This window comes from Mobula birostris, chromosome 17, assembly GCF_030028105.1.
Source record: "Mobula birostris isolate sMobBir1 chromosome 17, sMobBir1.hap1, whole genome shotgun sequence".
NCBI classification, from domain to species: domain Eukaryota; kingdom Metazoa; phylum Chordata; class Chondrichthyes; order Myliobatiformes; family Myliobatidae; genus Mobula; species Mobula birostris.
The window spans coordinates 1,280,094-1,295,926 of NC_092386.1; the positions used below are offsets into that span (position 1 = coordinate 1,280,094).

A 15,833-nucleotide genomic window follows, 5' to 3' on the forward strand; every position below is an offset into this window, starting at 1 on the left:
TTTTTTGATGGTTCTGAGAAGTGACTTCACATATGTATTAAGCAGAAGTTAATGAAAAATAGAAAAACATTGCATAAACCGGAAAGTGAGATCTTGATCGTGTATTGAAAGTGTAGATTTATTAGCATCAGAGTGAACATCTACTGCTTAACAGTATGCTGATCTTTAAACATGAAAAGACCTGTAACAACAAACTGAAAATTGAAGGTAATTGTGAATATTCTGCGAGCTGGTAGCAGAAATTTAAGGAAAGGCACGGCATTAAATTTTTAAACATTTAAAGATTTAAGAAAAGGTTTTTAAAGCAGCAGCAGAGAAATTCAATGAGTTTGTCAAGATCATCACTGACGAAAATCTAACATGCTGAATGGCTGCATCAGTACATATGTGTGCCAAACAAGCGTAAGACAAAGACTGCCTACTGGTAGCACATAAATTCAGAGTTGGGGATGATGGCGATGCCAAACAGCCTCCGACTGTCTGCCTGGGTGGCCAAGGTAGTGATAGCTTACCTTTCTGATGATTCAAAGTACACATTATTATTTCAAGCATAAAATTATTAAATTATATAAAACTACCTTCAGGGTGTATGCATAGCTGTATACATAACGTAAATGAATTCTGCGTTTAAACTTGTGTTCCATCCGGAATCAATCTCATTATATAGATGCAAATATTCCAAAAAAATTCTGAAATCTGAAACACTTTGGCCCAAAGCATTTATTAAGGGGTGCTTAACCTGTACCTCACAACAGTAAAGTTACTGGTCTTGCTGGACTGAAGGGGTAACTAATTAGCCAATTAAACTGTATCCTAAAAAATTTCACAAGACATTTCACTCCAGTGCCAGCAGTCCGACTTTACACCTTTTGTAAAAGAAGCACATCGTGAATCCGGTGTGTATGCTGCAAGTGTATGCAAATCTAAATCAACAAAAATAAAGACCCACCTCAGGTGATGTTAAGGTAGCCGAATTTGATTGAAGAACTTCCTCAGTCTGTGAAATTTTTTCTCCAGAAACCTCCTGACTTGATATCACCTCTGGTCTCTTCTCAATAGAATCATTTTTATCAATTAAACTGGCAGCTTTTCTTTTTCTGTCCATTTGCCCCGAATTCAGTCCTGGCATATTTGAGCTACAGTGCTGGGGGTTACTTTGTAAAACTGTCACTGATTCAGACATACTGGGTATAGTAGGTGCTTCCACTGAGAGTTCAGATCTGTAATCAGAAACTGTCACTGATTCAGACATACTGGGTATAACAGGTGCCTCCACTGAGAGTTCAGATCTGTAATCAAAAGCATACTCATTAATAAACTTAGAATCAGCACTTTTAAAACATAATAATACACACATAATGCTAGAGGAACTCAGCAAGTCAAACATCCATGGAGAGGAATAAAGAGTCAATTTTTAGAGCTGAGGCTCTTCATCAGGACTGGCCCTCGGTCCACATCTTCGACTCTGAGCAGCATGTAACACTGGGCTCCTATTTATCCGATCTAATGTCTATAAACACAGACAAGAGAAGATCTGCAGATGCTGGAAACCCAAGCAACAAACACCAAATGCTGGAGGAACTCAGCAGGGCAGGCAGCCTCTATTGTAGCCTCTAAGTACAGTCGATGTATCGGCCCGAGATCCTTCCGCAGAACTAGTGAAAAAAAGATGAGGAGTAGATTTAAAAGGTGGAGAGCTGTCTGATAGGAGACAACAGAAGGCCATGGAAGAAAGAAAAGGGGGTGGAGCACCAGAAGGAGGTGATGAGCAGGCAAGGAGATAAGTTGAGAGAAGAGGAGGAGGATGGGGAATGGTAAAGGGAGGGGGGGGGGTCACTACTGGAAGCTCGAGACATCGATGTTCATGCTATCAGGTTGGAGGCTACCCAGACAGAATATAAGGTGTTGTTCCTGCAACCTGAGTGTGGCCTCCTCGTGACAGTAGAGGAGGCCAGGGATTGACATATCGGAATGGGAATCGGAAGTTCAATTAAAATGGGTGGCCACTGGGAGGTCCCGCTTTTTCTGGTGGACGGAGAGTAGGTACTCGGCGAAGCGGTCTCTCACTTACATCGGGTCTCACCAATATACAAGAGGCCACACTGGGAGCACCTGACACGGTGTATGATCCCAACAGGCTCACAGATGAAGTGTCACCTCACCTAGAAGGACTGTTTGGGGCCCTGAATAGCAGTGAGGGAGGAGCTGTAGGGACAGGGTGTAGCAATTGTTCCACTTGCAAGGGTAAGTGCTAAGAGGGAGATAAATTGTGAGGGACAAGTGGACAATGGAGTCAAGTGGGGAGCGATCCCTGTGGAAAGCTGAAATTGGATGGGGGGGGAGGAGGGAAAGATGTGCTTGGTGGTGGGATCCCTTTGGAAATGACAGGCTACAAACACAGGTTCTCCCAGGGCTGTGATCTTTCAACCCTTCTGTTCTCATTTTATACAAATGACTGCAGCTCCACTGACAAATCCATAAAAATCCTGAAGTTAATGGATGACTCAACTGTAGTTGGTCTCCTCTCAAATAATAATGTGACCTGCTATCAAAAAGAGGTAGACCATCTTGCAACATGGTGTGCTCGTAACAACTTGGAGCTGAATGCTATCAAGACAGTGGAAATGAGGATTAACTTCCGCTGACAACCCCCTACCAGCTCCTCCTTGGAAATTAATGGTCAGGCTGTGTCTGTGGCCAAGTCATTCAAATTCCTGGGACTACAGTTACCATTATATTGAAGTGGGACAAGCACATTGCACCCATCATAAAGAAAACCCAGCAGATTGTTCTTCCTATGCCAGCTTAGGAAACTTAACATCTCAGGGCATATTCTGATGAATTTTTACTCAGCTTTCATTAAGCGCTGTGACCAACTATATCATGGTTTGGTTGCCGTCACTTCCTCCCTCCCCAAGTCTAGGTTGCAGCGAATAGTCCACTCAACAAAAATCATTGGCCGTCAGCTACCGATATTAAGAGTCCTGTTCATTGCCAGAGCAAAGAAAAAAGCTGAAAAATTACTGCTGATTTCACTGCCATCAGGGAGACACAAGTCCATCACCAGCAGGACCACATCAGTTACGAAGCTTCTTTCTTGTAGCTATCCAGCTTAACAAAAAAACTCCCTCATGTGTAATACCCAACTGTTGCTGCACAATATCTTTCCAGCGCTAATTCAGTTGATGATTATTGAATCTGTTCATATGATCACACTTATTTGTTTGATTATTGACATTTGCACAGGTGACCATTCTGTGAATTGTTGATTGCTCATGGCTGTTTGCACTATTGTCTTGTAAACTGTTGGTTGCTATTGTGTTGTCTGTTATGGTATTGTCCTGAGTTTTATGCTTGACACTGAACCACAATCAATTCTGGTATGTTTCCATACTGGCAATGAAGTGATTCTCATTCTGACTGTTTATTCCTCTCCGTAGACGCTGCCTGACCTGCTGAGTTTCTCTGGCATTTTGCATTCTCAATGTACTTTGCAATGATTTGGTCTGCATGAACACTATGAAAAACAAGTTACTCGCTGTCTCGGTACATGTGACAATAATAAACCAATTCCAGGTCGGTACGGCAAAATGTTTATTGTTCTACTGAAACTTACAATTGTAAAGAAAATATAATTGCCCAGTCATACTGAACAAAATAGCTTTACCATGTCCCTACACCCTGTAACAAAAAGCTTTCCCAGTGCACTTCCTTCAAATAATAAAGGAAACAAATCTAAACTACTTACCTAATCAAAATTTTTCTCAGTATCTGTAAATACATATCTGGAATCAATCTAGCAGCAAATGTGTATATCTCATTTACTTCAAAGATGATAAGTCAATAAAATCAGTATCAATCCCTCATTAACTGCCTACTGATCAACACTGGGTGGTGCTTGGACACAGTGGCACTGACAAGCTCCCGCAGCCCGGACCTGGAACACCTGTCGGTGAAGTGTCATCCCTACTATCTGCCACAGGAATTCACCTCGGACATACTGACAGCGGTCTACATTCCCCCCCCAACCCCACCCCCAGGTGGACATGGAGGGTGCTCTGAACATACTGTATGCCAACATCAGTGAACTTGAGACCAGGTATCCAGAGGCTTTGCTCATTACAGCCGGGGACTTTAACCAGGCCAACCTCAGAAAGGTGCTGACAAAGTTATACCAAAATGTCTCCTGCCCCACTAGAGGCCCGAATATACTTGACCACTGCTACACAGCAGTCAAGGATGCCTACCGTTCCGTCCCACGACCTCACTTCGGAAAATCGGACCATCAGGCCGTACTCCTCCTCCCGGCTTACAAACAGAAACTGAAGTGGGAGGTCACGGTGTCAAAAGTAGTGTCACGTTGGATGGAGGAAACGGATGAGGTCCTCCGTGACTGCTTTGAATCGGTGGACTGGTTAGTATTCAAGGACTCCGCAGCTAACCTCGATGAGTATCCCTCAGCTGTCACAGACTTTATTTGGAAATGCACAGAGGACTGTGTATCTCACAAGATGATCCGGGTATTCCCTAACCGGAAACCTTGGATAAATTATGAGGTCAAGTACCTTTTAAAAGCTAGAGCTGCGGCTTTTAGGTCCGGGGATACCGGGCGCGACACGGAATCCAGGCGTGAACTCCAGAAAGCCATTAAGGGCTCCAAGAGGCAATATCGAGCCAAGTTGGAAGCCCAGGCTAACCAGAGGGACGCCAGTAGACTATGGCAGGGTCTAAATGAGATCACTGGGTGCAAACAAAAGGCAGGGAATATCAATAACTGTGGTGCTTCTCTTCCTGATGAACTTAACGTATTCTACGCAAGATTCAAACAGAAGAGGAGTGTCCCGCTCCCTCCGGATGAACCGGACCTGGTGGCATTGAGATTCATCGTCACCAAGGAGGAGGTTAGAAGGGCCCTCCTGAAGATAAATCCAAGGAAGGCGATGGGCCCAGATGGCATCCCGGGACAGGTTCTCCGGGCCTGTGCAAGTGAGCTAGCTGGAGTGTTTGCTGACATCTTCAACTGCTCCTTGCTTCAGTCTAAGATCCCCTCGTGTTTTAAGAAGGCAACGATAATCCCGGTGCCGAAGAAGAGCAAGGTGGCACACCTGAATGACTATCGACCCATAGCTCTGACATCAATTGCTATGAAGTGCTTCGAGAGATTGGTTATGGCACACATCCAACCACAGCCTACCGGTCAACCTCGACGCTTTGCAATTCGCCTACCGGAGCAACAGGTCAATGGCAGATGCCATCTCTCTGGCCCTACATTCCTCCTTAGAACACCTGGAGAATAAAGACGCATACGTAAGGCTCCTTTTCATTGACTACAGCTCTGCCTTTAATACAATCATGCCAAATAAACTGATTCCTAAGCTCCGGAACCTGGGCCTTAGCACTCAGATCTGCAGCTGGATCTTCAACTTCCTCACAGACAGGTCCCAGGCTGTAAAAATAAGGGACAAGCTCTCCTCTACAATCACACTGAACACCGGTGCCCCACAAGCCCCCTGCTGTACTCACTGTACACCCATGATTGTGTAGCCAAGTTTCCATCGAACTCAATATATAAGTTTGCTGATGACACAACAATTGTAGGCCGTATCTCGGGTAATGATGAGTTTGAGTACAGAGAGGAAATTAAGAACCTGGTGGCATGGTGCGAAGACAATAACCTATCCCTCAACGTCAGCAAGATGAAGGAATTGGTTGTTGACTTCAGGAGTAGCGGACTGCACGACCCAATTTACATCGGTGGTGCGCAAGTGGAACAGGTCAAAAGCTTTAAGTTCCTCGGGGTCAATATCACAAATGACCTGACTTGGACCAACCAAGCAGACTCCACTGCCAAGAAGGCCCACCAGCGCCTCTACTTCCTGAGAAAACTAAAGAAATTTGGCCTGTCCCCTAAAACCCTCACTAATTTTTATAGATGCACCATAGAAAGCATTCTTCTAGGATGCATCACAACCTGGTATGGAAGTCGTCCTGTCCAAGACCGGAAGAAGCTGCAGAAGATCGTGAACACGGCCTTGGACTCACTTTACACCGCACGCTGTCGGAACAGTGTTGCCAGGGTAATCGAGGACACGACCCACCCAGCCAACACACTTTTCCTCCCTCTTCCCTCCGGGAGAAGGCTCAGGAGCTTGAAGACTCGTGTGGCCAGATTTGGGAAAAGCCTCTTTCCAACTGTGATAAAACTGCTGAACGGATCCTGACCCGGATCTGGGCCGTACCCTCCAAATATCCGGACCTGCCTCTCAGTTTTTTTGCACTACCTTACTTTCCATTTTCTATTTATAATTTATAATTTAAATTTTTAATATTTACTATTAATTTGTAGTCCAGGGAGCGCGAAGCGCAGGAACAAATATCGCTGTGATGATTGTACGTTCTAGTATCAATTGATTAGTGACAATAAGGTATAAAGTATAACTATGACAAATCATTTATAACTAATTTTATAAAACAATTAGTAGTGTAGATGTTCTTTTCCCACACTCTGAATCTTGTACATTTCCTCTGGGTTTTGGAGAAGCAACTGAGCAGGAGTCTTAACATTAATTTGCTCTGGTCACTTTCTCACTCGGGCACCAATAAGTAGTACATAAGTAAACCCATCAATATATCTTTGTGCTTTTATTGCACAGAGATCAAAATATTGTCAATTTTGCATTAAATGTATTTCTGCTATAGTTGTGTTTCAAAGCGAAAAGGTAGAAAAACAGGGTTTACCTTGCAGTGATTTCTGTACCTTCAGCCAATAGAGGTGGATTCGATGCAGTGAAACCGAGGCTATTTTCTGAAATAGGCATGTAGGAAGCAGAGGACTCACTGTATCCGGTTAAAGAGGAGGCTGGGATCTCAAACAAGGTTAATATGATCGTCTCCTCTTTTGGGCTTTCCACTGCCATTAAGTTCTCTAAAATAAAACATAACCACCAAGAATTAATTTAACTCAAACTGATGCCATACAATTGTCTGGAAAATGGACTGCAACACATACATTAGCCAGGCAAACCTATAGAACTAAATAACTGCTCACAATCCACCATTTACAATCAGTTACATTTAAGGTGGTTGGACAAAAGTTTCGGAAAGGTGTCAGAGGTATGTTTTTCTTTAAACAGAGTGCTGGGTGTGTGGAACACACTGCCAGGGGTGTTGATAGAGGCAGATACATTAGGGACATTTAAGAAACTCTTAGATAGGCACATGGATGTAGGAAAAATGTGCAAGAAGGAAGGGTTACATTGATTATGGAATAGGTTTATATAGATCATCAAAACATTGTGGGCCAAAGAGCCTGTACTGTGCTGCACTGTTCTATATTTGATGATTACAGTAAGGAAACCTGAAATGTACTAATTACACCATTGTTTGTGGTTGAAACCATCCTGATTTCAGCCATACGTAATTAGCACATAGAACAGGACAGTGCAGGTACAGGCCCTTCAGCCCACAATGTTGTGCTGAACCAAATATATTAATTATCAAATGGCCAACTAAACTAATCCTTTCTGCCTAGATTATATACATGTCTGTATTCTTCCATTTTCCTCACATTTCTATGCCTATCTGAACTTCTCTTAAAAGTCCCTAATGTATCTGCCTCTAACATCTGAGACAGCGCACTCCACACACTCACCACTCTCTGTGTAAAAAAACTTGCCTCTCACATCTCCTTTGAAATTACCCCCTCACCTTAAATTCATACCCTCTGATATTAGGCATTTCAATGTTGGGAAAAAAGATACTTATCTGCCTACTCAATCTATGCTTCTCATAGTCTTATAATCAGATCTCCCCTCAACCTCCGCTACTCCAGAGAAAACAACCGAAGTTTATCCAACCTCTTGTTATAGCACGTGCCCTCTAATCCAGGCAGTATCCTGATAAACCTCTTCTCTTCTCCTCTTTCTCTTCAGTTGTCCATCGAAATCTGATGACAACGTCCACTCCTTTAACGGTGAGATCTTTGATGACTACACAGTCCTATCCTGGACCCACAAGCTCTGTTGCAGGTGGGACATGTATATGTGGTAGTGGATGGCAACCATGGCTGCATTTCTCCTGGCTCTCTTCTGGTTGTTCTTTTCATCTCCGGAATACGAACCCCATCCCTACACAGCTGTCGCCAAGTGGTACAGTCAGCAGCAACATCCTCCAGGTCCTTGGGTCTGATCTTGCACTTCCATAAACCATTCTTCATCTGATCCTCATAGCGCTTCTTCGGCCTTCCAGCTGAGCGTCAACCATGATGTAGCTGGCCGTATAATACTCTGCGGGGTAGCCGACATGGGGGCATCCTTATCACGTGCCCCAGCCACTGCAGCTGACGCTGGGTGATCATGGCCTCTTCTACACCCTTTGTAAAGCCTCGACATCCTTCCAATAATTGTATCCCTTACAATAATTGTACAGACAGGATGCCTGTGTTGACAGTCCTTTCTAACTCTGAGTTCAACCACTTAGAAAGTCAGTAGTTGCCAGTTCATGGAGCAAATCAGACCTCATCCCTATTTAAACATCTACCATTTCTTATCCATTGCTACCAGAATCCTATTCCCTTGCCTGTTGGAATACTGCCAGCTCGAACACAGGTCTTGCAGTGGTGTGCGACGTAATGAAATTACATTTGGATTCACGAAGGAAGCAGTGAAAAAAGCCTGCTTGCATTTACCTATCTTCACTCTTCATGAATGTTGAATACCTCAATCAAAGCTACCTTCATTCTCTTGCACTCCAGTGAATAAAGCCCTAATACTTTCAACTTTCCCTACAACTCAAGTAAACTCATTTTCCTTCATCAGGATACAAGTGAGACCAACTGCACACAGATGGGATGAGAGCTTCCCTCTGTAGAGACCTAATCCAGAAACTCAAGCATTGCATCTCCTTCTCAGGGCAGCTAGGGACAGGCAGCCAGTACCAGCAGTGACCACTGTGTCTCTATCCTGTAAACCTGTTTTTTTTTTATAAACTAAAATCATGAACCATAAGATATAGGAGCAGAATTAGGCCACTTGGTCTATCGAGTCTGCTCTGCCATTTCACCGTGGTTGATCCAATTTTCCTCTCAGCCCCAGCCTCCTGCCTTCACCCCACATCCCTTCTTGCACTGACCAATCAAGAATGTATTGGCCTCTGCCTTAAATATACAAAGGCAGCCTCCACAGCAAAGAATACCACAGAATCACCACTCTCTAGGAAAAGAAATTCCTCTTCAACCCCGTTCTAAAAGGACACCCCTCTATTCTAAGGCTGTGCCCTCTAGTCTTAGACTCCCCGACCATACGAAGCATCTTCTCCACATCTACTCTATCAAGGCCTTTCACGCTTTGATAGATTTCAATGAGGCCACCCCTCATTCTTCTGACTTCCCATAAATACAGGGCCAGACATCAAACATTTTTCATAGGACAAGCCATTCAATCCTGGAATCATTTTCATGAACCTCCTTTGAACCCTGTCCAGTTTCAGCACATCCTTTCTAAGATAAGGGGCCCAAAACTGCTCACAATACTCCAAGTGAGGCCTCACCAGTGCTTTATAAAGCCTCAACATTACATCCTTGCTTTTATATTCTAGTCCTCTTGAAATGAATTCTTCCTCACCGCAGATGCAACCTACAAATTAATTGAAACATAAAAAACCTACAGGCCCTTCGGCCCACAATGCTGTGCCAAACATGTACTTACTTTAGAAATTACCTAGGGTTACCCATAGCCCTCTATTTTTCTAGGCTTCATGTACGTATCCAGGAGTCTCTTAAAAGACCCTATCGTATCCGCCTCCATCACCGTTGACGGCAGCCCATCCCATGCACTCACCACTCTGCGTAAAAAAAAAACTTATCCCTGACATCTCCTCAGTACCAACTTCCCAGCACCTATATGACTCCCAAGTACCTTTGCACCTCAGTTTTTTTGTGTTTTCTCTCCATTTAGAAAATAGTCAACCCTTTCGTTTCTTCTACCAAAGTGCATGACCATACACTTCCTGACACTGCATTCTATCTGCCATTTCTTTGCCTATTCTCCTAATCTAAGTCCTGCTGTAGCCTCTCTACTTCCTCAAAATTACATGCCCTTCCACCTATCTTCAGATCGTTTGCAAACTTTGCAACAAAGCCATCAATTTCATCATCCAATCACCCAGGAAAGGATCCTTTTATTCCTACTCTTTGCCTCCTGCCAATCAGCCATTGCTTTATCCATGCTAGAATCTTTCCTGTAATACCACGGGCTCATAGCTTGTTAGGCAGCTTCATGTGTGGCACTTGTCAAAGGCCTTCTGAAAATCCAAGTACACAACATCAACCAATTCTCCTTTATCTATCCTGCTTGTTATTTCTTCAAAGAATTCCAACAGATTAGTCAGGCAAGATTTTCCCTTGAGGAAACCATGCTGACTATAGCCTATATTATCACATGCCTCCCAGTACTCTAAGACTTCATCCTTAATAATCGACTCCAACACCTTCCTAACCACTGAAGTCAGACTAACTGGCTTATAGTTTGCTTTCTTCTGCCTCTTTCCCTTCTTGAAGAGTGGAGTGACATTTGCAATTTTCATTGCCCCTCATTACTACCTCTCCAGCATCATTTTCCAATGCTCCGATATCCTCTCTCACCTCTCTCTTACACTTCGTGTATCTGAAGAAACTTTTAGTATCTTCTTTAATATTATTGGCTAGCTTACTTTTGTATTTCACCTTTACCTTCTTAATGAGTTTTTTAGTTGCCTTCTGTTGGCCTTTAAAAGCTTCCCAATCCTCTAACTTCCCACTAATACTTGCTCTCTTTGGTTTTTATGTTTTCTTCTTTTTTTTTCCCTATCAGAGCAACGCCACCAATTCTGACATCTTGCAAGTCCTTTCCATACTATGTGTATCCTTGGACATTAAGCTTCCAGCTATAACCTTCTTTCAGCCATGATTCAGTGATGCCTACAACATCATGCCTGCCAATCTACACCTGTGCTGCAAGTTCCTCTACTTTATAGAAACATAGAAAATAGGTGGAGTAGGCCATTCAGCCCTTCGAGCCTGCACCGCCATTCAGTATGATCATGGCTGATCATCCAACTCAGAACACTGCACCAGCCTTCCCTCCATACCCCCTGATCCCTTTAGCCACAAGGGCCATGTCTAACTCCCTCTTAAATATAGCCAATGAACTGGCCTCAACTGTTTCCTGTGGCAGAAAATTCCACAGATTCACCACTCTCTGTGTGAAGAAGTTTTTCCTAATCTCGGTCCTAAAAGGCTTCCCCTTTATCCTCAAACTGTGACCCCTCGTTCTGGACTTCCCCAACATCGGGAACAATCTTCCTGCATCTAGCCTGTCCAATCCCTTTAGGATTTTATACGTTTCAATAAGATCCCCCCCCCAATCTTCTAAATTCCAACGAGTATAAGCCTAGTCGATCCAGTCTTTCATCATATGGAAGTCCTGCCATCCCAGGAATCAATCTGGTGAACCTTCTTTGTACTCCCTCTATGGCAAGGATGTCTTTCCTCAGACTAGGGGACCAAAACTGCACACAATACTCCAGGTGTGGTCTCACCAAGGCCTTGTACAACTGCAGTAGTACCTCCCCGCTCCTGTACTCGAATCCTCTTGCTATGAATGCCAGCATACCATTCGCCTTTTTCACCGCCTGCTGTACCTGCATGCCCACTTTCAATGAATGGTGTATAATGACACCCAGGTCTCGTGGCACCTCCCCTTTTCCTAATAGGTCACCATTCAGATAATAATCTGTTTTCCTGTTTTTGCCACCAAAGTGGATAACCTCACATTTATCCACATTAAATTGCATCTGCCATGAATTTGCCCACTCATCTAACCTACCCAAGTCACCCTGCATCCTCTTAGCATCCTCCTCACAGCTAACACTGCCGCCTAGCTTCATGTCATAGAAACATAGAAAATAGGCGCAGGAGTAGGCCATTCAGCCCTTCGAGCCTGCACCGCCATTCAGTATGATCATGGCTGATCATCCAACTCAGAACACCGCCCCAGCCTTCCCTCCATACCCCCTGTCCACCGTAGCCACAAGGGCCATATCTAACTCCCTCTTAAATATAGCCAATGAACTGGCCTCAACTGTTTCCTGTGGCAGAGAATTCCACAGATTCACCACTCTCTGTGTGAAGAAGTTTTTCCTAATCTCGGTCCTAAAAGGCTTCCCCTCTATCCTCAAACTGTGACCCCTCGTTCTGGACTTCCCCAACATCGGGAACAATCTTCCTGCATCTAGCCTGTCCAATCCCTTTAGGATCTTATACGTTTCAATCAGATCCCCCCTCAATCTTCTAAATTCCAACGAGTACAAGCCCAGTTCATCCAGCCTTTCTTCATATGAAAGTCCTGCCATCCCAGGAATCAATCTGGTGAACCTTCTTTGTACTCCCTCTATGGCAAGGATGTCTTTCCTCAGATTAGGGGACCAAAACTGCACACAATACTCCAGGTGTGGTCTCACCAAGGCCTTGTACAACTGCAGTAGTACCTCCCTGCTCCTGTACTCAAATCCTCTCGCTATAAATGCCAGCATACCATTCGCCTTTTTCACCGCCTGCTGTACCTGCAGGCCCACTTTCAATGACTGGTGTATAATGACACCCAGGTCTCGTTGCACCTCCCCTTTTCCTAATCGGCCACCATTCAGATAATAATCTGTTTTCCTATTTTTGCCACCAAAGTGGATAACTTCACATTTATCCACATTAAATTGCATCTGCCATGAATTTGCCCACTCACCCAACCTATCCAAGTCACCCTGCATCCTCTTAGCATCCTCCTCACAGCTAACACTGCCACCCAGCTTCGTGTCATTCGCAAACTTCGAGATGCTGCATTTAATTCCCTCATCCAAGTCATTAATATATATTGTAAACAACTGGGGTCCCAGCACTGAGCCTTGCGGTACCCCACTAGTCACTGCCTGCCATTCTGAAAAGGTCCCGTTTATTCCCACTCTTTGCTTCCTGTCTGCTAACCAACTCTCCACCCACACCAATACCTTACCCCCAATACAGTGTGCTTTAAGTTTGCACACTAATCTCCTGTGTGGGACCTTGTCAAAAGCCTTCTGAAAATCCAAATATACCACATCCACTGGTTCTCCCCTATCCACTCTACTAGTTACATCCTCAAAAAATTCTATGAGATTCGTCAGACATGATTTTCCTTTCACAAATCCATGCTGACTTTGTCCGATCATTTCACCGCTTTCCAAATGTGCTGTTATCACGTCCTTGATAACTGACTCCAGCAGTTTCCCCACCACCGACCGACGTTAGGCTAACCGGTCTATAATTCCCCGGTTTCTCTCTCCCTCCTTTTTTAAAAAGTGGAGTTACATTAGCCACCCTCCAATCCTCAGGAACTAGTCCAGAATCTAACGAGTTTTGAAAAATTATCACTAATGCATCCACTATTTCTTGGGCTACTTCCTTAAGCACTCTAGGATGCAGACCATCTGGCCCTGGGGATTTATCTGCCTTCAATCCCTTCAATTTACCTAACACCACTTCCCTACTAACATGTATTCCGCTCAGTTCCTCCACCTCACTGGACCCTCTGTCCCCTACTATTTCTGGAAGATTATTTATGTCCTCCTTAGTGAAGGCAGAACCAAAGTAGTTATTCAATTGGTCTGCCATGTCCTTGTTCCCCATAATCAATTCACCTGTTTCTGTCTGTAACGGACCTACATTTGTCTTAACCAATCTTTTTCTTTTCACATATCTATAAAAGCTTTTACAGTCAGTTTTTATGTTCCCTGCCAGTTTTCTCTCATAATCTTTTTTCCCTTTCCTAATGAAGCCCTCTGTCCTCCTCTGCTGGACTCTTGAATTTCTCCCAGTCCTCAGGTGAGCCACTTTTTCTGGCTAATTTGTATGCTTCTTCTTTGGAACTGATACTATCCCTAGTTTCCCTTGTCAGCCACGGGTGCACTACCTTCCCTGATTTTTTCTTCTGCCAAACTGGGATGAACAATTGTTGTAGTCATCCATGCGATCTTTAAATGTTTGCCATTGCATATCCACCGTCAACCCTTTAAGTGTCATTTGCCAGTTTATCTTAGCTAATTCACGTCTCATACCTTCAAAGTTACCCTTCTTTAAGTTCAGAACCTTTGTTTCTGAATTAACTATGTCACTCTCCATTTTAATGAAGAATTCCACCATATTATGGTCACTCTTACCCCAGGGGCCTCTCATGACAAGATTGCTAATTAACCCTTCCTCATTGCTCAATACCCAGTCTAGAATAGCCTGCTCTCTAGTTGGTTCAAAAAACCATCCTGCATACATTCCAAGAAATCCTCTTCCTCAGCACCCTTACCAATTTGGTTCACCCAATCTATATGTAGATTGAAGTCACCCATTATAACTGCTGTTCCTTTATTGCACACATTTCTAATTTCCTGTTTAAGACCATCCCCAACCTCACTACTACTGTTAGGTGGCCTGTACACAACTCCCACCAGCCCCTTAGTGTTATGCAGCTCTACGCATATCGATTCCACATCCTCACGGCTAATGTCCTTCCTTTCTATTGCATTAATCTCCTCTCTAACAAGCAATGCTACCCCACCTCCTTTTGTTTCATGTCTATCCCTCCTGAATATTGAATATCCCTGAATGTTGAGCTCCCATCCTTGGTCACCCTGGAGCCATGTCTCTGTGATCCCAACTATACCATATTCATTAATAACAATCTGCACTTTTAATTCATCCACCTTGTTACGAATGCTCCTTGCATTGATACATAAAGCCTTCAGGCTCGCTTTTACAACACTCTTGGCCCTTACACAATTATGTTGAAAAGTGGCCCTTTTTGATTTTTGCCCTGGATTTGCCGGCCTGCCACTTTTACTTTTCACCTTACTACTTTTTGCTTCTACCCTCATTTTACACCCCTTTGTCTCTCTGCACTTGTTCCCATCCCCCTGTTGTGAACTAACTTCCTCTCTCCTAGTCTTTTAATTTGATTCCGTACACTGCGCACATTCAAATACACCTTCAGTCCTGTATCACCCATTTCGATTTTGTCCACTTTTTACATTGCAACTTATCCTATTGACAGCAATTTTGCCCTATCAGCAGCCCCTCCTCACTACACATGGCCTCTGTTTGTAAACCAGCTACTTCATCTTCAGCACTATTATCCGCCTTTCTTACGATACTTCCTGCACTGAAATACAAGCAGCTCAGGACACTAGTTGCACCATGCTCAACCTTTTGATTCTTAACTTTGTCTGAGGTCTTAAAAACATCTGCCTCCACAACCTCTCCATTAACTGCTCTGGCATTAACTACGGGGCTCCTCATCCCCGTTACTACTCAATCAAATACCTGTTCTGTATTCTGTACAAAAGGTTGGAGGGTAAAAAAAATCAGTTTATGCAGCTTGTATCATACATACCCAAGTTTCCTTCTGAAATGTTCAGTGCTTCTTGATGTTCCACACTTTGACATTCTTGGACGTCAATCTATAAAAATCATATTTTAATACAAGCTTTTAATAAACAAAATAATTCATTTGTAACTCTTTGAGACCTGCACTAATTACAAAGAAGAAACTCCCTATCTTCTTCGGGAATTGCATGAATTGGTAGAAGGAAAGCCGTTTAGTCCAAGCACCATCTGCTCCAGGTTAAAGCAAAGATCCACAGCGAGGGGATTTTCAATCAGATCCACAGAATCTTCAACAGTACTGTGCAATATATGAAAAATTACAACAAGGAACATATATCTTAAAAATTAAATAAGTAGTGCAAAAAAAGAGCAGAAATAAAGAAATAGTGTTCAT

General features: G+C 43.6%; 1 protein-coding gene across 6 annotated transcripts in view; it reads right to left on the reverse strand.

The window, feature by feature from the left end:
* Positions 1–15,833, reverse strand: part of LOC140211466 (uncharacterized) — a 122,713-nt gene that overhangs the window by 33,850 nt on the left and 73,030 nt on the right. For all 6 annotated transcript variants that reach the window (XR_011889466.1, XM_072281178.1, XM_072281176.1 and 3 more), the window contains exons 24-26: positions 15,447–15,513; positions 6,739–6,925; positions 950–1,289 (exon numbers count right to left, since the gene is read on the reverse strand). Coding sequence is in view for 5 of the 6 variants with exons in the window: in XM_072281178.1 (XP_072137279.1) it covers positions 950–1,289; positions 6,739–6,925; positions 15,447–15,513 (594 nt within the window). In the remaining variant the exon portion in view is untranslated. The remainder of the gene's footprint in view (positions 1–949; positions 1,290–6,738; positions 6,926–15,446; positions 15,514–15,833) is intronic.